This window comes from Pseudorasbora parva, chromosome 4, assembly GCF_024679245.1.
Source record: "Pseudorasbora parva isolate DD20220531a chromosome 4, ASM2467924v1, whole genome shotgun sequence".
Classification (NCBI taxonomy): domain Eukaryota; kingdom Metazoa; phylum Chordata; class Actinopteri; order Cypriniformes; family Gobionidae; genus Pseudorasbora; species Pseudorasbora parva.
Genome location: NC_090175.1, coordinates 36,189,802 through 36,211,633, shown reverse-complemented (window position 1 = coordinate 36,211,633; position 21,832 = coordinate 36,189,802). Strand labels below are relative to the sequence as shown.

The window sequence follows — 21,832 nt, the reverse complement described above, 5'->3', positions numbered from 1 at the left end:
AGGATATTCAGTGTTTGGATGTATTGATGACAGGTATATTCCCGTCATCACACTTTCCAAAAATGGATTACTGTATGGAATGGAAGGATGTTAAATGGATGGTAGTTCGAGATATATGATGTAACCACCACCAACACCACAGCTAAATAAACTAATTATTCACAATTTAAATGGTCATCTTTATTTCCTACAAATACTTTATTCCGTTTCCTGTTGTATGTTAATATTCTTCCTCCATCTCCTCTTCATCTGTCAGTGGTGCTGGTGTTTTGTGAGCCTCTGTCTGCCCACTTGCTGTTGGCTGGCCTGAGTAGAAGTATGTTAATTTCATTACCCTAATTAATAAATGTAACAGATGGGATCAGAGAACATTTAATGATGTGAAAAGAGCATTAGACTATGCGGGGAAAGGTGCTGCACATTAATAAATGTAACACTGAGCGATATTTATTTAATAGGGCCTAGGCCAAATGTTTTTAAAGTCAAGAAAATACAACCATGAACCTTTTTATGCTTAAAGCGTTACCTGGGTGAATTATGTTTTTATACTTCATTTTTAGCTGCTGCCAAATATTTTTTTTGTTGTTGTTTTTGTTTTTTTGTTTCCTGTTGGATACCACTAAGCCACATTTACCCTACTATACTCATATATAAAATGCCTGAACAGAGTGCGGGATTGTTTTGCACACAATTTGAAACATTTATGCGGTCACAATGGAGTAATTCCAACGCACGAAAATACACATAATCAACTAAACAATAACACGTGCAACATTTGCAGAAAGCTTTGTGCTCAAAATGAGCCTAAAATATTAAATAATTAGCCTAATTTGGGAACTTTTGTTACAGGCCTGTACTAGTAATTCCAAATTATTTGATACAATTTCATATCGATTTATATCGATTTTGTTTTATTTTTGTAATATGGTTTTAGCCTACTTTTTTGAACTGTTTGCTATTTGCAATAATTACTTTATACATATTTTTTGATTTTATGATTTTTAGTGAATTGTATAAAAAAAAACAGTTAGGGTCAACTCACAAACATAATCATAATTGTTACTAATTATAATTATAAAATCTATCTATCTATCTATCTATCTATCTATCTATCTATCTATCTATCTATCTATCTATCTATCTATCTATCTATCTATCTATCTATCTATCTATCTATCTATCTATCTATCTATCTATCTATCTATCTATCTATCTATCTATCTATCTATCTATCTATCTAGCTAGCTAGCTAGCTAGCTATCTATCTAGCTAGCTATCTAGCTATCTATCTATATATATAGGCCAATAGGCCTATACTGTCACTTTGTCAAATTTGTCTCCAGCTCATTCTGTTAATATAAGTGCAACTGTCTCCTTCTTGTGGTACAAACATGTAACTACTTTGAAAAGAAAAAATGTTCTGAAATCTAAATCCCATTTTGGCCATTTCTAGTTCACCTTGAAATGTTCCTGAAGCACTATGACCCCTATATTTTCAATACCTCCACTTCCATTGAGAAATCAGCTTTCATTTGTAGATTATAGATTGTGTAGTTAATCATTATCTTCTGGACATAAACTTTGCTAGCAGTTATTGCAGTTATTGTAGTAAAATGCATCAATATACCAAATGGCGTAAGACAAATGACAACATAAAAAGATTAAAACATCATAGAAACAGATTGTTTTGATTTGTGTGTGTACTAAGAGTCAATGGCTAAGATCGTTGATACCCTAGTGATAGAGTGCAAATGCAAATGAAATTTTTTTTATTACAACAAGCAATCATGACTTTATAATCCTGATTAATAAACAGCCTTTTGTGTTTAATAGAAGAATCATTGTGCAGGGAAAATGCAGCATTTGAACCAAAGAGGACTCAATGGAGCATACAGGCTTTGCAAAACCATATACAGACAAAATATGTGCATATAAATGTGCATACCATTTTAAAAAATTGGTTTGTTTAAATACATTAATACTTATATTTAAAAATGATTCATTATACTGAACAAAATATTAATTAAAGAAACTATTTTTAAATAAATTCTGTTTTCAGCATACATTAGAAAGATTTCGGAATGATCACAATAAAAAATAAATTATACTGATATCTCACAATAATACTGTTTTACTGTATTTTATAATAAATAAATGCCTTGTAAAGCATAAAGCATATTTATGATTTTAACAAAATAAGATCACAATTTGCATATTCTGCAAGGTATTTGTAAACTGTATGTGGTTTTAGTCCTGTTGTTTAGTTTTAGTCCTCTATGGTTCAACATTATTTGAGTTGCAGTAAAGGTTAAAAAAACTTTTCTTGTGTTTGCTTTCAATGGGACGATACCAAAGGTCTTGCAATGGGACTACAAAATGTCTTTAAAGGTCTCATTTTATTGCGGAGATTAAGCCTGGGAGAATGATAAAATAAATCATTATCAGAGATTATCATGTCTCAGGTCTTGATATCTCTTTATCTTGTCATTGTGTCTCCAGATAAAACTTTCACCATACATTTTGCTTTATTTTTATGTTTAGCGTGCCATGTACCCTTACTTGGCAGATTACACTTAAATTAATTTGTTAGTGAATATGCCATTCTCCTAGTGGCTTTTCCATATTTAAGACTCTTTTAACTGTTGAGTTATATCATACATAGAATAATTTTTGGGGAGAGTAGGGTAAGATGAACCTTTTATTTAATTTTTGTACTAATGTGTAACTCAAGATAAGCTAAATAAGTATATAAATTAATTTCAGGACGTTTGCTATCATTTTAAATGATCAGACAAAGGGTTCTAAAAATATGCCTTATTTTAAAAAGATTCTTTGAATCTTTGAATTCTTTGAAAAAAGATTCTTTGAATTCCATTTACCCCTGGTTAGGGATAAGTTGATCCAAGTCAGTGGGTAAGGTTGCACCATCTGGGTGTAGACGAACCATGTAATTAAATCGGAATCATGTGAAATTGTGGCCTAGAAATCTAGACGCACCCTAGCGGCAGCAAATCTAATCTGCCGCGAGTGTCGTCTAGCAACTCTCAATACACGTCTGAGCTGTAAAAACCAAACTCTGGTCAGGCCAATCACATCGTGTATAGAGTCGGTGGGCGGGGCTTAACATAGTGACGGCAGAGTTGCGTTTGCGTGCTATTAAACACAGAAGCCGTGGCGAACTGCGGTCTTTCGAATCAGCTTTGACCGCGACTCTAGAAGACATGGAGTTAAGCTTTTCTCTGAGAAAAGAACAAAGAACGGCACTGAAGTCATTCTTAAAAAGGGAAGATGTGTTCGGAGTTTTGCCGACCGGATACAACGACTGTTTAATCTATCTTAGAGCTGCACTTTACATTGCTCTGGTTGGTTGTAGCGCTATCCTATCGCGTGCAGAGGGAATTTGAAAGACAACCGTTTATCCCGCCCCTCTGATTGAGCCGTCAATGGTGAGTTTCCAGACCAAACATCTTGATGTGGGTTTGGCTTGTCAGGCTAGTGAAATTGTAAAGATGCCTTTCAGTTTTAGAAAACACCTTAAATAATCTAATTTTCTTTTACAAATAGTCGCATTTCTTTTATTAAAACTAACCTAAACAACAACGATTCGAATTTGTAACATAGGCCTAGTGTTAAACTACATCGAGCTACCAAGCAATAAACATGCCAATGAGGATTACAAAATAGTGTGTGGTGCCTGGGCTCAACAGTAATGCATGTAAGTAACTATGCTCATTCTAATGCCTGATCTGTAATGTAATGATTCATGTACAGTCATGTTCTTTCTCTCATGTCAGTAAATCAAACCCGCCAACTTGCGTTGTTTCTCTGAGGTGCAATGACGAGATCCTCCTTTCATGCGCTCAACCTGTCTGTGAATCACAAATATGGATCATAAATACTTAAGATCCATATTGAACAAATTTTGCTTTGTTTTTATAGTAAATGCTTGGGTGCCTTCATTCCTCCCATGTGCTTATCCTGTTCACAGCAGAAATCAATGGTGGTTCCATAATATATGGTCACATGACAATAAAAGTGTACAGCTGCCAAGATAAAAGTGGTGGGTCAACTTACCCACTGGCTCATCTTACCCCACTCTCCGCCTATCAACGTACTTCATCACTTTCCCAGTTTTCGGAATAAAAGATAAAACAGATTAAAGCTAAAATGTATTATTAAATACACCAATACAAGAGTTCCAAGGTAGCTCTTGCCACATAAATTACAAATTGTGTAACAGACACACCCAGCTAGCAATTCAAATCAAAAGAGGTTTTGTGTGAGAACAACAGAGACACTAATGCCATGTGAAAATTTGACCATCCAATACAAGTGAGTGCTTGTTCTCATGGGATGGCTTGAAGCCTCCGCTCTTTTTGCACAATCAATGAAGACATGCTGGGATGTGTAACGTGTAGCCTGGAGGGAGGGTGAAATTATACTCTGTGAGCTTTACTCGGCCACATCAGCATGAAGATAATAGTCAGATAAGACAGCGTTCTGTCACTCGCAAAGGTATAAAAGACAGGCGCAGGGTAAAGTTAGGCCACCGTCAGGATCACAGCAGTCTGTCAATCATGACCTTCAACGGGACCTGGAAAGTTGACCGCAATGAGAACTACGAGAAGTTCATGGAACAAATGGGTGAGTGGACATAGACAAATTAAGCATAGTATTGTTGCTTTCAAGATCGAACACTGACATTTTCAGTGAGTCATTATTTAAAAGGTGTTTGTGCAATTGCACTGCATATCTTCGACAGGAATCAACATGGTGAAAAGGAAACTAGCTTCTCATGACAACCTGAAGATCACACTGGAGCAGACCGGAGATAAGTTCCATTTGAAGGAAGTCAGCACTTTCCGCACACTGGAACTTGACTTTACTCTGGACGTCACCTTTAGCTATTCTATGGCAGACGGCACTGAGCTCACAGTAAGCATAATGATTTCAGATGTCAGCTTTCAGTCTTCACACCCTTAAAAATAAATGCTCTGTATTGGCATCTGTGGTTCCATTAAAAAAAGTGTGATGTGACAGATTTTGAACATTGGCTGAATAAGTGTGCTTTTATTATGGGTGAGGAAACTACAAAGTTCACTCTCGAGTAGCAGAGAAGAATACGTAACTTTAACATCGCCCTCTAATCAAGCCTCCTGAACAAACAATCATTAGTAGGTCAATGAGAGAACATCACACTGATGAGTTGAAAATGAGTCTGACCTTTGACATTCTGATTGCAGGGATCCTGGGTCATGGAGGGTGACATGCTCAAAGGAACTTTCACACGCAAGGACAACGGAAAGATGCTAATAACAACCAGGAAGATTGTTGGTGACGAACTTGTACAGGTCAGCGGTTGTCCTTATAGATTATAACATATTCTCAGATCAGAATTTGAATTAAATGCTGTAAACTTGTGTTGGATCACTTTTTGATTTTTTTGCTTACAGACTTATATCTATGAAGGTGTTGAGGCCAAGAGGATTTTCAAGAGGGGTTAAAATGCCATCCAGCATTCCCACTTTTTGTCGGAGATATGAAACTAAGTGTTGCAAGCATTTATATTCAACCTGATAATAAGGCTTTTAACAACTGGCAGCCCAAACGTTTACAAAGAATGTATGTTTTAGCATGTGTCATTTGCACTGAGTTTTGATATTTATGGTAATAAAGCCATTTTTACTTCCTTTTGTGAACAGTTTTAATTATCTGCTGCATGTGTTGTGACTCATGTTGGATGAAATGATTTCAAACAGAAATATATTACACTACAATGCGTTCCATTGTTTGAAAAGGAAAACATCTAGATTAGTTTCAAATGTAAAATTAGTCACACAAAGACGCAAATGCATTGTATCAGTGATTGAACATTTGAAGTTTATTAAACAAAGAATAAAAATAACTGCATAGACATCTCCAAAAATATATAGCGGATATAATTTTACATTATTCATTTTATTTTTAATCATTTAAATATTTTGCACGAAAAAAAATAGCTGGAAGGCACTCCACAAACAACCTCTAGGGAGTATGTACAAAGGTCCATTTGCAATTAAATGAAAGTCAAGGGCACAATCGCTATCTTTGTCTTTAAGACTCGGTCTTTAAGACTTATTTGATATATACACACTACCGTTCAAAAGTTTTAGATTGGTAAAAGGTCATTTTAAATAACGGCTCACCAAGGCTGCATTTATTTGATCAAAAATACAGCAAAAAAAGTAATATTGCTAAAGATTTCTATTTGAATACATTTGAAAAATGTTATTTATTCCTGTGATGCAAAGCTGAATTTTCAGCTTCATTCCTCCAGTCTTCAGTGTCACATGATCTTTCAGAAATCATTCTAACATGATGATGTGCTACTCAGGAAACATTTATTGTTATCAATGTTGAAAACAGTTATGTATTTATCTGAAATAGAAATCTTTTGTAGTAGAAATTACAAATGTCTGTACTGTCACTTTTGATAAATTTAATGCATTCTTGCTGAATAAAGGTATTAATGTCCTCAATTTCTTTCCAAAAAAAAAAGAAAGAACACATATTAGACCAAACATTTGACCTGTAGTCTATAATGTTACAAAAGTTTTCTATTTGAGATAAAGGCTATTCTTTTAAACTTTCTATTCATCAAAGAATCCTGGAAACATTGGCAAGGCAAGGCCAAACTTTAAAATGCCATTTATTCCTGTGATGCAAAGCTGAATTTCACAGAAATACACTGCATTTTAATTTTCATAAATCCGTCATTTTAAATTGTAAAAATATTTCACAATATTACAGTTTTTGTTGTATTTTGGATCAATTAAATGCAGTCTTGGTGAGCAGAAGAAACCGATCTAAAACCTATAAAAGGTAGCGTATATATACACCACATTACCTGTCACAAATCAGTAAAGGATAATCAATACATTTGATATTCATCATAACATGGTCATTCCTTTTCACAAGCAAATACTTATTCAAACCAAAGTGCATACTGCCCTCCTGTGGATGGCTCTTATAAGATACTCAAACTTCACAATTTACAGGAAGAGGGTACAAAAGGACAAATCTCCTTCCTTCAGCTTCAAATACATTGTAATTACAAGTACAAAAAAAATCCATATATTTCAACTTCTTTGGCAATTCTCTTTCATTACTTCTCACTGGGTCACCAGGACCTGTTAAGAAAGAAGACTTATTATTATGCATTTTTTTTAAATACATAAAGTACTAGTCAATAGAATGAACATTCATTTCTTTGCCAAGGTAAATTTGACTTGTTCACCTTAATACTTAATTTAAAACAATAAACAATAATTATTTGTACTATATTGTTATATTGTGGAAATAAAGAGTAGTATGCTATTATCCAAACGGTGTCTTCGTTGTTTATTCTTACATTATACTATCACTAAATACATTTGCATAAAATAGTAGTGCTGATTTGTGTCATTTTCCTTAATAAAGGTTAATTTAGAACAAACAAATTGTAACACACTTGAAAGAGATGACAAGCGCGTGATTTGGTTGGGTTCGTTTATTCAGTCAGCACTATTTGCTACAGCTCCGTACCACACAGTACAATACCACACTGAACACTGTTTTTTCTCGTCAAACCTCGCGTGAACAACAAAACGAACTCTTCTTCTTCTCTTTTTGGTCTACCCCGGGGTTCCGCACCTGGCTATCGCCACCCATTGGACACCCTTCACATAGCTGTGAATATACTACAAATTTACATGCATGTACTGAATAATTAACCAGCATTTATTAATAACAGAACGGAAATTATATAAACATAATAAAGATTAGGTAAGTCTAGCTTTCAATTCACAATTATCTTAATCTATATATATTCTAGATTTTCCCCACATTCTCCCCTACAAAATAGAATGTAGTCCCGACATTCACAGAATACAGTACTGGATAACCACACACAAATAATCTCTTTGGTAGGAGTCAGTGATACAACCTTTTTTAGTACTTGTGCTATACTTTGACACGTGACACACAACATTTATCTCCTTTTTCATGCAGTGTGTTTGCAGCAGACATCATTGTGCACCATGATCTTCCACCACCATCACTGTCTATCAACAGGAATCTGTACTGTCACTGAAGGAATCTACCCTTCAACCATAGAAGATTTACTGTGTAACTGTTTCCTTTTGGAATGCTATAGCTACTACTTTATCTATAAAATTTAAGAAGAGGGAAAAGAGAAGAAAAAAACAATCTTATTCTGGATTTACTTTAATTTGTTAACTAGAACTTCTTTCTCTGATTTACTCCCAACAGCTTACCCCTCTACGATACTAGGCTGACCTAGGGTATGGTAAGTAAACATTTTTTTTACTTTTCTGTTTCTCAAAGGATATACTCTTTTGCCGGCAGGTTGTGAAAGAGGCTCAGCGTCACTCTCTTCCGCATCGTCTGTTTCTCCAACCTCTCCTCCGGATGACACATCTTCCCCCTGTCCAACTCCTTGCTCATCTTCCTCCTCCGGACCTGTATCATTCAGAATCATTGTCTCCACTGAGTGTTGTTGTGAAGGTCTTTTCTGTAGATGTGGACTCTCTCTGTCGACGGGCACTCCAACCAGGCATTTCCAGTCATCTTCACCATCCGAACTATCACAGTGTCTCTGATTCTGCTGTGTTGATGTCTTTCCATTCTTGCTTCTTTTCTTTTCTTTCTCAGGTCTTAGAGGTGAGTATACTCTCTCTACCGGTAAGTAGTCACACGGTAACAAAAGATTCCTGTGCAGTATTCTTGTTTTTCCTTTTCCGTTTTCCGGTCGAACTTCATATACTGGACCATCCTGATACTTCCTCTGGGTGACGACATAAACTTGTTCTTCCCAAAATGATCGAAGTTTCCCAGGTCCACCTTTCTCTTTGAAGTTCCGGACAAGTACCCTGCTCCCAGGGATCAGTTCAGCTCCGTGCACTCTCTTATCATACAGAGCTTTTCCTCTCGCCTTCTCTTTTTGTGACACTCTTGTAGCTAACTTGTAGGCTTCCACCATTCTCTTCCTCCAGTTCTCTGCATATTCATGGTAAGAGGAGCTTTGGTCTTTTGCTGGCACACCGAACATTATATCAATTGGCAGTCTGGGAGTACGGCCAAACAGGAGATAATGGGGAGGAAAACCCGTTGCCTCACATCTTGTACAGTTGTACGCATTTACCACCTTTGCAAGTGATGTCTTCCAGTCGGCTTTGGCGGTTTCAGGAAGGGTCCTCAGCATAGCTAACAAAGTTCGGTTAAACCGCTCAACTTGACCATTTCCCTGTGGGTGATACGGTGTAGTATGGGAGCCTTGCACACCACTGTATTCCTGTAACTTCGCAAACAGCTTGTTATCAAATTCCCTCCCCTGGTCGTGGTGCAGTTTCGTCGGAAACCCAAACTTGAGAACAAAATCCCCGAACACCTTCTCAGCTGCTGTCTTTGCGCTTTTGTTTCTGCATGCGTACGCCTGAGCAAAGCGTGTAAAATGGTCCATCACCACCAGGATGTACTCATATCCTCCTTTACACCTCTCTAGGTGTAGAAAATCAATAGATACCAGCTCAAATGGGTAAGTGGTGGTGATGTTTGTTAGAGGAGCTCGGGTGATTTTGTTTGGACGTTTGCTCCTCAAGCAGCTACACACCCGTGTGACATAGTGTTCCACTTCTTTTTGCATGTGGGGCCAATAAAACCGGTCTCTTATCAAGGTCAGCACCCTTTCTGCTCCCAAGTGACCCATGTCTTGGTGTAACTCTTTGTAGACGAGCTCATGGTATCTCCTAGGCAATACCAACTGATGACGAGTTGCTGTTTTGCGGAACAGGAGACCATGTTCATCCAGGTGTAGCTTAGCTCGTTCCCTCATCAGTCCCCGAAGCTCTTTACCCTGGCTTCTCTTCATTGACTGCGGTCTAGATTTGAGGTATTCCACCGCTTCTCTGATTTCCGGGTCTTCTTCTTGAGCTTTTTTTAGAACATCCTTGGGAATCTCTGTGACTGACGTGAACAGCTCCTCCTCCTGTTCCTTCAACAGTGCTGTTTCAATGGTAAGTGGACATAACCATGGCCCTCTCTCCTGACTTTGTACCACCGTCGATTGAGTTATGCTGACCATGACGTCAGGGTGCACTTCCTCTGAACAGGTTTTCATGTACTGTTCCATCTGCAACGGCATACGTGACAAGCCGTCAGCATCCCCATTTGACTTTCCTGGACGGTATTTAATGGTAAATCGAAAGTCAGCAAGTTCTGCTACCCATCTGTACGTTGTGGCATTTAGCTTGGCTGTTGACATCACGTATGTGAGGGGGTTATTGTCCGTGTACACAACGAATGATGGTGCATGATAGACATAGTCCCTGAACCGCTCACATATGGCCCACTTCATTGCCAAAAACTCCAACTTTCCAGAATGAAGATGGTAGTTTCTCTCGGCAGGGGTTAGAGTTCTTGATCCGTATGCGATCACCACTAACTTGCCTCTTTGTCTTTGATACAGCACTGCCCCAAGGCCTTCCTGTGAAGCGTCGCAGTGGAGTACAAAAGATTCATCTAGATCGGGATATCCCAGCACCGGTGGATTAGATAAATAGTCAATTAGCTTGCAGAGAACTTCTTGATGTTCATCTGTCCACAGGACTGGATGTGACGAGGTAAGTTGTCCACAACTACTTTTCCCTTTGCCTTTCCGCTTCGGCTGTACTTTCCCCTTTGTTGTCTTCGTTTCAGTGAGCAACATGTAAAGAGGAGCAGCTTTGCGGGAAAAGTTCTCAATGTATGACCGGTAGTAAGAGAGAAACCCTAATAACTTTCTCACCTCGCCAACTGTCTGAGGGATCCTCTCTTTCAGCGCCTGGACAGGAGCGATGTCAGCCGGATCCATTGTGTACCCATCTTCCGTTACCATCCTCCCTAGGAATCGTACCTGACGTCGGAACACTTCACATTTTCGAGGCGTTAGCTTGACACCATGATTCTGATAACACTGCAACACCTTTCTAATGTCCTGAAGATGATTCTCAAATGTTTTTGAGTGAACTAAATTATCATCTAGATAAGGCTGACATACCTCATCGCGCAGTTCTCGCAGACACTCCTCCATACTCCTTTGGAATTCGGCAGGTGCATTTGACAATCCGAAAGGGATCCGCACCCATTCATATAATCCCCACGGTGTTATAAATGCAGTGAGAGGTTGGCTGGATTCCTCTACAAACCCCTGGTGATAGGCTTTGCCTTGATCCAGGACCGAGAACCAAGCGCTGCCCGCCAAACTGTCAAGCATGTCTTGAATGCGGGGAATGGGGTGTCTATCTGGAATGGATTTCTTGTTTAACTCTCGGTAGTCACAGCAGAGGCGGAGAGTTCCATCCTTCTTACGTACACAAACTACCGGTGAAGAGTATGGTGACTTCGATTTCGTAATCCATCCCTTATTCAACAGATCCTCCAGGTATTCTTTAACCTCTCTGCGCAGTGGCTTTGGGACAGACATGTACGTGTGTCTTACAGGTGTGGTGTCATTGAGGCGGATTTTTAGCTGGAGAGATGGAATACATCCTACATCGCTGTCATCACGAGCAAAAGCATCGCTCTCCTCCCTTAAAAGCTGCTTCACTTCCTGTTGCTGTTCGGGTGTTAGGTGGTCAACACATACGGGAGGGTCCCATAAGTTTTCCTTTTGCGTGGTTAACGTTGTCTCTCTGTTTTCTGTAGATTGAGTGACTTGTTCACTGTTTTTATGGAACAGGCCTTGGGTAATGTGTGCAGCATTCGCAGAGGCACCCTCCTTCTGGCCTGTCACTGGTCTCATCTCGGCCGGGTAGATAGCTTTTACTCGCTGTATACACCCCAAAACTGCCCGTGGAGGCAGGTCGATGTCATGACCCGTGTCATTGATCACAGGAATACAGATACGCGAACAGGTCCCTCTCTGGAGGCGAACAATGTTTTCCTCCACCCTCAATCCGTCTGGCCACTTCGCACACTCCTCCGGCACAAAAAGAGCATCTTGGTCGGACAGTAAAGGACCCGTTCTAATAGAACATCTCACAGCTCTAGCCTGTCTACCTGGAATTTTTGTCACTGACCTTCCTGCTTTCGCTACGCCATCGTTGCACCCATCGTCCTGACTTCTCACTAAGTTCAGCAGCACCTCTGCTTTCTTGCAATCACAGGACAGTGCAGTACTCATAGCTTTGGTCGTTACACTGGTAGGTCGCTCAACACCACTGTTCAACAGATACTCGATGACATTGTATCCAATTATGGGTTCCTCCGCCACTCCATCGCCACCACATATCAATACTGGTACCTCCAATTCTAGTGGTGTGGCCTTGTCTGTTCCCAGCTTAAATGTCACTTCGACCCAGCTTTCGAACGGGATAGCTGTTTGATTCACTGCTCGACCGGTGAGGCTTCCCGGACCTAGGATTTCTTCGAGGCCGCGTAGTGTTGTATGTGGGAGATGTTCTTTCCTCCATTTATCATTCATGAGACAGACTTGTGAGCCTGTATCCCATAGCGCTTGTGTTGGTACACCATCAAAGAAACAGTTCACCATACATTTCTCTCCGATCAGATTCAGTAACTGTGCATTATGTTTGGTAGACAGCTGATTAGCACTTACGGATCTGATAAGCTGTAGGTGGCTCTCCTTCTTCTTTGCAGCCTCCCGAGCTTCCAGCTGCTTAATGCTGTCACACAGGAGTTCACTTTGATATTCTGGCCACAGTGACGACGTTGTGTGGGTTGTTAACGTCATACTGCTAGCTGAGTGTACTCTTTCTGCTCTTCCTGCCGGTAATCCCCTGCACCCTCTGGAAAGGTGTCCACTTTGCCCACATTTAAAACAATGATCACAATGGTCACCCCTACCATGATCCTGACACCCACGGCATCCTCTTTTCCTTTCTCGTGGCTGAGCGTAACGGTGAGTACTCATCACTTTCCTCATTTCTCCAATCTCCTCTCTTAACTGTTTGACAACCTCATAAAGCTCAGAGTCTTTCTTGTCCATGACCTGTGGAGTTTTCAAAGCCTTCACTTGTGTGTGCGCAGACTGTTCTTTACCTCCCACAGCATGACCCATTCTCTCTTGACTTTGATGTAGTTCTGCTGGAACTTCAGTGACTTTAGCCTCTTTAATGTTGGCATTTTTCTTGAACTTTTGCTGTCGTTCCCACTCAAGACTTGCAGCTTCGTTCATTGCAGTGATGAGAACTTCATCTCTGATTTTTGGATCATCGAGGTAGGTTTTAAGCTGATATTTAATGTGATCGTTTGATAACCCAGTTCCTAGTGCGCGCAGGAATCTCCTCTGTATGAGATCAGGACTGTACGGTTCTTCTCCATCCGGGTCTCGAGCAGCAGCTAAAAGTCTTTCTTTCAACTCAATAGCACGGAATAAGAAGTTTTGTGGTGACTCACGGCCCTCTTGAGTGATGTTTATCAATCGATGATACAGGTCTGTTGGGCTTTCTTCCTTATAATGGCCTTTAAGAATGGTGCGCAGCTGAGAAAGGGTTAAATCTGTCTTGATCTCCAGCATATCACGCAGACTCATACCTGGACTGACTGCTCTTATCACTGCATCGATTATCTCAGGCTCTCTGTGTCCCTTGTTCATTCCAGCATCAATTTGGTGCATCAAGTTGTTATATGACAGCTTATCTTTCTGTCCCCTTTCTCCAATTTGACCATTAATTTTAAAATCACGTCGGATGGTGACTTCGGGCACTGCATGCTGGTGTTGGGAAAACACAGGGGAGCTTGGCACATCAGGAACTTTCAAGCTCAGACGTTGGATTTCGTTTTTTAGCACATTTGTTGATAACTCAAAATGATGCTGCAATTCGGCGTACTGTTTCTTTAAATGCGCGAGCTCCGCTGAATTTCTGTCTGCGTCATCGCCGCCATCTTGTACCGTGCGGTCGCTGCGTCGCGTCATACAGCTCGTAAGCTCTAGCAAATCTTTCACATGCTGACGGGCTATATCCTCATCTTCTGTGTCAATAACAGTCTTTCTTTATCAAAATGATAGGGCATTGCATACACCATCTGCCCGGTAACAAGCTTAGTTTTGCTTGGTTCAGCTAAACATTGGTGGCTTGAATCATGCTTGTTTCACTACTTATGCTCCTTTGGTTTTTCTCAGCACTATTCTCTGCTGTGTGTTATTTAGATGAAAAATGGCTGATATCTACATTGCTGTAAAAATAACTCTGTCTACTCCTTTTCAGCGCTAATTTTTCACCACATATACCTTTAGCAAATCCTGAAGTTCATTTTTAATGGCAAAAGTGGATTAAAACTTTTGCCATTATTGTTAGTAAATCTAGCCCTAAATGTTCTATATTGCTGTACTCATTCAGCAAGTGCTATGCTTTGCTAATTCAATCAAAGCATTGTTACCAATTAGCAAATAAGCATTTACTGAATTAGCTAGTAGCTGGCCAAGTTGTAATTACATGATCATTTTAAGTTAAATGTATGAATTAGCTTTCTCAAATATTTCAAGTTAAGAGCAATCTATAATCATATGTCATAATCTAAAAAGTACAAAATTACTTAAACTTTGAATTTCTTACAGAAAACATTTTGATGTAATTATTTACCTCCTTTTTTTCTTTCTTTTTTTGAGTTCTGCCAACTTAACTTACTCATTTTTACAGTGATGCAGTAAAGTAGATGATCATTATTTAGCACAGCCATTATGATTAAATAAATAATTTACTTTATAATAAACATTTGTCAGCATATGCATATATATATATATATATATTAGCCTGAAAAACAATTGTTCAGTGCTGTGTTCAAGGTAGTGTTGTCACGATACCAAAATTATGACTTCGATACGATATCAGACTAAAATATCGATATATCGATACTAAATCGATACCACAGTAAAAAAACTATATAAATAAATAAGATAAGATGCTTAATATGACAACAGAACTTATTATTCATTGTTATTTTTTACTAAAAATTCATGTGGCCAGCATGTTCCTTAGGGTTGGGCATCGTTTTGATTTAAACAATTATTGATCAATTGATCAATTACTATTAAAATTATCTCACAAATTTTTGCTATCTCAATGTATTTTTTACAATGGGGTAATTGTGTTGCAATAGCTTACACACAGCACAAGAAAGTTTGATTTCCAATGGTAAATTGAATTTAAAAAGACGAGTAAACAGTAATAAAATAAGAACAAATAAACAGATTACAAACAATAGCACAAATAAATGCAATAGAATAGAAGATACAAATTAAATAGACTGCTTTATTTTTTCAGGTAAGTCTAACATTCAGATAAGAAACTGAATTAAAAAAATGCATAGTAATTACATTTAAAACAACATTGGATAATGTTCTTTGTAAAAAAAATTCAATAGCGTACAGATGAAACTATTAAAGTTACACAAGTTGATCAGTCAAGAGCTGTTGATCGTTTGTGTTTTTGTAGTTTGAATAGCAAATGACTGCGGTCCCTTTAAGACTTAACAGACGCATGGATCCTGAACACTGCTCCTGTTACTCGTTCTTCCTGAACTGTTTGTGACTGTGTTTACGTTAATACTCTTCCAGATGTGCACTGATAATTCTTTGAGTGTATTTGACCAATAATAAACTGGAAAAGGAAGCAAATGTTTGCACTTGTATCATGTCAGAGGCGGCTTTATTACGGTAGGCTATGTGTGTGTGCGCTTCAGATGTGGAGCACGAAATCTGCGGGGATTAGTAGAATTAATTTATGTGCAATCCCGCGCGAAATTCAGACCGATCACTCACTAACACTAACACACTGTCATGAGGAAAAAGTCCAGCAGAACGCGTGTTCGCCGTGCTCAGAGGTTAACCGGGCTGAGGGAGAATATGCCGGTGTGTGTCAACTCGCTTTCGGTCGGAGAGGAGAGCGCACCTGATATCGATACTGTAAAAACTGAGAATCGTATCGTTTCAGATATTCCAGTATCGATATATATCGAAATATCGATATTTTTGACAACACTAGTTCAAGGTACACAGAACACAGGATATATATATATACATTGTTCATTGTTTATTCATAATAGATTAATGTTGTTTTTTTAATTCATAAATTATATAAATGTTTTGCACATTGTAGTTTGTGTTATCTATTGCATTAACTAATAAACATCTCTTAAGGATAAACTTTTGTGTAAAGTTTATTGTAAAGTCTTTAGAGTTAATTAGTATATTGCTACAAAAGATGTGCAATGTTATACCTTAAAGAGTTGTATTTTTTAAACGTTTAAGTTTAAAACAATATCTGAAGGTTTAGTACAAGGTACTGAAGGTTTAGGTAAAAGAACTTACCATAACTTTCACAAATATCCATGTTCATCTAGCCCTTTTGAAGTCACAGGGTGCCATTTAGCAGTGGGCTTATTGATGCTGTTGCCTGTAAAGGACAGTTTAGTTTAGTCAAGATACTAACTACAGTTATTAAGTTTAATACATACACTACCATTCAAAGTTTTGGGGTCAGTAAGATTTTTAAAGAAATACTTTTATTCAGCAAGGATGCTTTGACTTGATCAAAATTAACAGTATTTACAATGTTACAAAACGTTCCACAAAAATATGTTGATAGTAATAATAAATGTTTTTTGAGCATTTTAGAATAGCTTCTGAAAGTGAAATGATGCTGAAAATTCAGCTTTGAATTTTCTATTACACACAGTAAAAAAAAAAACTTTTTTTAACTTAAAAAAGTAAGTAACCTGGTCGCCTTAAAATTTTGAGTTTATTGAAATATAAAAATTGAGTTGATACAATGATCTGTATTTGTACAATGATTTTTATCTGAACCACATTAAAATTTTGATAAATCATGAAAATAGCACTATTTGGCATGTTTCACTGTGTCATCACAAATAAAACACACACATTTACCCAATATGCTTACAAAATCTTTTAATAATCTTTTAATAAAGGTTGTCGAATCTCAAAAAAGTTTCATTGTATTAACTCAAACTTTTAATTTCAATGAACTCAACATTTTAAGGCAGGCCAGGTAACACAGTGCAGGAATAAATTACATTTAATAAAAAATAAACAGAAAACAGTTATTTAAAATTGAAATAATATTTTTGGGTCAAATAAATGAGCATCGCAAACAAAAACATAAAAAAATCGTATAAACCTCAAACATTGGAATGGTAGTGTCAATATAACAATATATCAATGAAGGAATTAATGAACTGCTCAGTCAGTTTTTAACATACCAGAGTCAGGCTTACTTTTGGCACGCTCAGATTGGTTCTCCATGCGGCCTGAGTGTCCTGTGTCTCTCCCGTCCTTAACGGCTCCCCTCGGCTCAGGCATGGAGAGCAGCAACGGCCTCTGGTGGTGATACTTTAGTCTGTAGGTGTCTGTCATACAATTATCCACAGAGAAATAAGTGGTCAGTGCTACTCCAGATCCTGGAGACACTGAAGCAGATGGCTTATCCCACCCACAAGATCTTTCCTCAGGACCGCTGGACACCTGCTCCCCTCTTTCCTGGTCAGAGCACGATTTTGAGCTCATATCAGATGAGCTAGGGCATGTGCCATTGATTTCCATTCTCTTGTGTACTGCGGTGGTGTGCAATGATGAAATGCCACGGCCGGATGCCCTGGAAGCTGTCTGTGATGGCTCCTGTAAAATTCGGGGACGGAAGGGTGGAGTCCTTATCTCAATCGGTCGCTGTGCGTGTTTGGAGTGTGTTGGCATAGATGGAGGTATTGCTGACTCTTCCCTCGGCTGCGAAGGGTAAATGGTGCGATTAGGACCCGGTGATTCGTGTGGAGCGACTTCACTGGTGCTAGAACGATAAGCGCTGTCTTCCTGCTCTGAAAGAGGGTTAGTGAGTTCATCAGAACTGTTACACTCGGAACTGCTGATCTTGCCCAGGCGACGCAGAAGGGGGCTTTCTGGGCTGTGGTGCCATCGCATGGAAACCTCCTGTTGCTCTGCTTGAAGGTCGCCGGCCGATGGGTCTTTTTCTACATTGGCCCCTTTCCTGGTTCCACAGGATGAGTATCTAAGCTTCCTTCTGTGAAACATGAACACACTTATTTAGATGTCACCGTATTTACATATTTCAGGTATTTTTTTAAACATACTATGTTGTCTCGTTTAAACTAAAACGAAAACTAACAACAACAAAACTACAGAAATGGACCGTTATACACTCGTATATTACACTTTATAGAGTTTGATTGTAAAGGAGTCATAGTGTCCATGATAAAGAAAAGGATAAGTCTTTATCATGAAAAATCTAGTTTAAAAAGTTTCAATTTAAATTCTCACATATCATAAATGTATTGTGGTATAAATATGGTATAAGGCAAGGCAAGGCAAGTTTATTTGTATAGCACATTTCATACCCAATGGCAATTCAAAGTGCTTTACATAGAAATTAATTAAAATAGTGATAACATATGCATGAGAAATATGAATACCATGTGTAAGAAAAACAAGAATAACTAAAACAGTTGTAAATATTAAATATATACATATATACCGGTATATATACATACAATATATATATATATATATATATATATATATATATATATATATATATATATATATATATATATATATATATATATATAAAATAATAAGTAATTGCAGTACATCTTTTTTCGTCATTAGTATATCAAAACAGTTCCATCACCCTCACATTTTACTTTATGTGCTTTAAAAAAGCTTTTTTATTTATAAATTAAAAACAAAAGATGTATTAAAGTCATAGTATGAATTACATTTTTGTTTCTGAAAAAAAAACTAAACAAAAACAAAAACTGATGGCCTATGTGCAGAACTGTAGGCATAAAAACAAGTTGGTAATCAACTGAAATTTTTAACTTGTTCTTAACCTTTCTTTGAGGATTTATATTATATATTTGTCTTCATATTCTTGTGATAAAACTGTGATTCAAATATCACCATGAAATGCTGTTATTCTGTAGATAGGAATTGTATAGTGTAACATATTTGCAATGTAAAGACAAAGTCTGCAAATACCTTGAACTTGGGCTGCCTTTCATAAGATGTTCTGAATTCTTTCCCTGAATTTTAGCCAAATGTTTACCTGAGGGAACAAAATGCAAACCAATAATTTATCTTCTGAGACATAAAACGGCAGACAATAAAGCCTATAAAGGTGGATTTTTGCATCTCTGCCATGGGTGTGTAGCGACAAAGGAACAGAACTGCCAAAATCTCCCTAGCTGGATCACAGTGGGCACAGACACACTCACTAGGACACATCCTACTCACTTATTTATAAATAGACAGACTATTCATCTCTTTCCTGCCAACCTGCTGAGTTCCATGTGAGGATAAAGCCACGGGATACAACACGTGCTCCAAGTCTTTTAGCAAGCTTATAGAATACATTTTACAATTGATGATGTTTTTGTATTTTCACTTTCTGCAGTCTAAGAAATATATAATATAATATAATTGTCTCTCTTACTGAATGTGTGCTGTCCTACTGGCAGCTTTTTTCTTTACTAAGAAGGGGCTTTAAAATTCCATGACATCTGGGAAGATTCGGAAATAGTACAAGCAGATTTGAAGACAGAGATATCAAGGGCTAATTTTGTGACTGCCACAAGACCCATCGCCCAAGGTGCAGCTAAGACATCAAGAATTCGTTTTTATCTCTCTATTCCTCCTCCATCAACGGTTTCCAGCGTAATGTAACACTCTTTAGTGGGATGCAGTGTTTAACATTTTAAGCTGCTTCTGTCTCTTTTTGCTCTCATAGAAGAAGGAGAGGGATTTTCTCTGTTTTTGGCATGCTACCATGTGCTACCATGGAATTAGAGAACATTACAGTTGCATAAAATCACAAAGTATACAAAAACATGACAAAACTGTAGATGAGTCAGTCTTTTGAAATGACTCCAAATGCCTGTCTATCTTTTGGGGTTTGATGGAGCATGGTTTCATTTGTAGCTTAAACTAAAACATCTTTTTAAGCACATGCTACTTTATGGGGTGCCAACTGTGACCTGAAATGCTCATTCTGTGAATTAAATATGTATTTAGTCCATCAAAGGGGCTTTAAAAAATGATGTACTTCACAGCATGAGGATTTTGCTGATTCAATGTACAAAAACAGTGAACATTTAATGTTTAGTTTAGTTTAGTTTAGTTTAGTTTAGTTTAGTTTAGTTTAGTTTAGTTTAGTGAATGAAATAGATTTCATGATATGCTGAATGCATTTTGTACACGATAGGTGTATTGTGTTATTAACAAAATGAAAAACATGAAAAATGATTAAATTCCTCATATATGCACAAAATAGATAGAAATTGTGTTTCAGTGCTACGGTCCTTCAGAAATCATTCCAATATGCAGATTTGCTGCTCAAGAAATATTTATTATTATTATCAATACTGAAAGCAGTTTTTGCTGCTTAACATTTTTGTGGGAACAATGATCACATTCAAAGAATTGTGGTAATATTAAAAAAGTGAATGTATAAAATGTATACAAATAAAATAAAATGTAATAAATGCTTTAATAAATGCAAATAAATTATGTTCACAGACCTTTCTATATTTTATTTCTATTCACCATTTTCAAAAAAATGTTAAGCGGCAAAATGTTTCTTGAGCACGAAATCAGCATATTAGAAAGTTTTCTGAAAGATCATGTGTCTCTAAAGACTGGAGTAACGATGCTGAAAATAAAGCTTTGCATCAGGATTAAATTGAATTTTAAGATATATTCAAATAGATTATATTTTTTCACGATATTACTGTATTGTATTAAATAAATGAAGCCTGAGACCTTTCAAAAAATAGACTTCCTGTCTTTTCGTGCACAAACTGCATTAAAATATAACTGAAATTTGTGTCATGCAATTCGTTTAAGTTATAGAATTAGGAAAGACAGGAATAAGAAATCATGGGCGAGATTCAAACCATCATCTCTCACATGAGCACCACGGCTCAACATCGGTATAGCACATGTATTGCCATGACTATTACATAACAAATGAACTACACTGGCAAAACAGTTAATTGTAACAAGAGATGATGCTATAATAATAGTGATTTGACTGAACTGACACAGTCGGACGAGAACAAAACTTGAACTGAACTGAATTTCTGGGGCACTGGAGCGCAGCTGGAAGAAAACAAAACTGGAGGTTTTTCGCAATTTGTGGAAAGAGAGCATGATGGCATATAGAAAGGCCATAAAAACTGCTAGATCTGCTTATTTCTCAACTCTTTTAGAAGAAAACTGTAACGAAACTGCAAACTCAAAACCCGTCTTCGGCGCAATAATTCCGATCTTTCATGTATTCATACTCTTATGTAATCGACGCCCCATCCCAAATAAATCCGTCTCTTCCGGGATACCCTGAAATTTTGAATATTCCAATCTAATATGATTTCTGACCTGTAAGGTTGCCAGAATAATAATCTTACACGGTGTGTTAATAGGCCAGAGGAGAACTGGCACCCCGACTGAGTCTGGTTTCTCTCAAGGTTTATTTTTCTCCATCACGCCCTGATGGAGTTTTGGTTCCTGGCCACTGTCGCCTTTGGCTTGGCTTGCTCAGTTGGGGACACTAAAATTATGATTAAAGTTATTCAACTAATTATACAAAAAATTTATGAATTAGGTTTTATTTAATTCTATAAACTATAATACTGATATGCTATATACTATATGATAAATTAAAATAAGCTGATAACATCACTGTTTTCTCCAGTACGACTGTACAGCCAAATCTAATTTTGTTGCAATATTATCCTGTTTGACACTGTGAAGCTGCTTTGACACAAT

At 37.5% G+C, this 21,832-nt stretch overlaps 2 protein-coding genes across 3 annotated transcripts in view; one reads left to right on the top strand and one right to left on the bottom strand.

Annotated features, from left to right (window-relative positions):
- The first annotated feature begins 4,397 nt into the window (after positions 1–4,397).
- Positions 4,398–5,690, top strand: fabp2 (fatty acid binding protein 2, intestinal). Its single transcript, XM_067441644.1, has 4 exons — positions 4,398–4,644; positions 4,763–4,935; positions 5,244–5,351; positions 5,454–5,690. The coding sequence occupies exons 1-4, from the start codon at positions 4,578–4,580 to the stop codon at positions 5,502–5,504; spliced, it is 399 nt and encodes a 132-aa protein (XP_067297745.1). The 5' UTR covers positions 4,398–4,577; the 3' UTR covers positions 5,505–5,690.
- A 155-nt stretch (positions 5,691–5,845) lies between these two features.
- Positions 5,846–21,832, bottom strand: part of usp53b (ubiquitin specific peptidase 53b) — a 51,313-nt gene continuing 35,326 nt past the window's right edge. The window contains exons 15-18 of one of the 2 annotated variants that reach the window (XM_067441643.1): positions 19,049–19,115; positions 17,275–18,071; positions 16,349–16,433; positions 5,846–7,169 (exon numbers count right to left, since the gene is read on the bottom strand). In XM_067441643.1, coding sequence (XP_067297744.1) covers positions 16,357–16,433; positions 17,275–18,071; positions 19,049–19,115 — 941 coding nt within the window. In that variant the 3' untranslated portion in view covers positions 5,846–7,169; positions 16,349–16,356. Of the gene's footprint in view, positions 7,170–16,348; positions 16,434–17,259; positions 18,072–19,048; positions 19,116–21,832 lie in introns of both variants that reach the window. The other variant, XM_067441642.1, reaches the window with a different exon arrangement.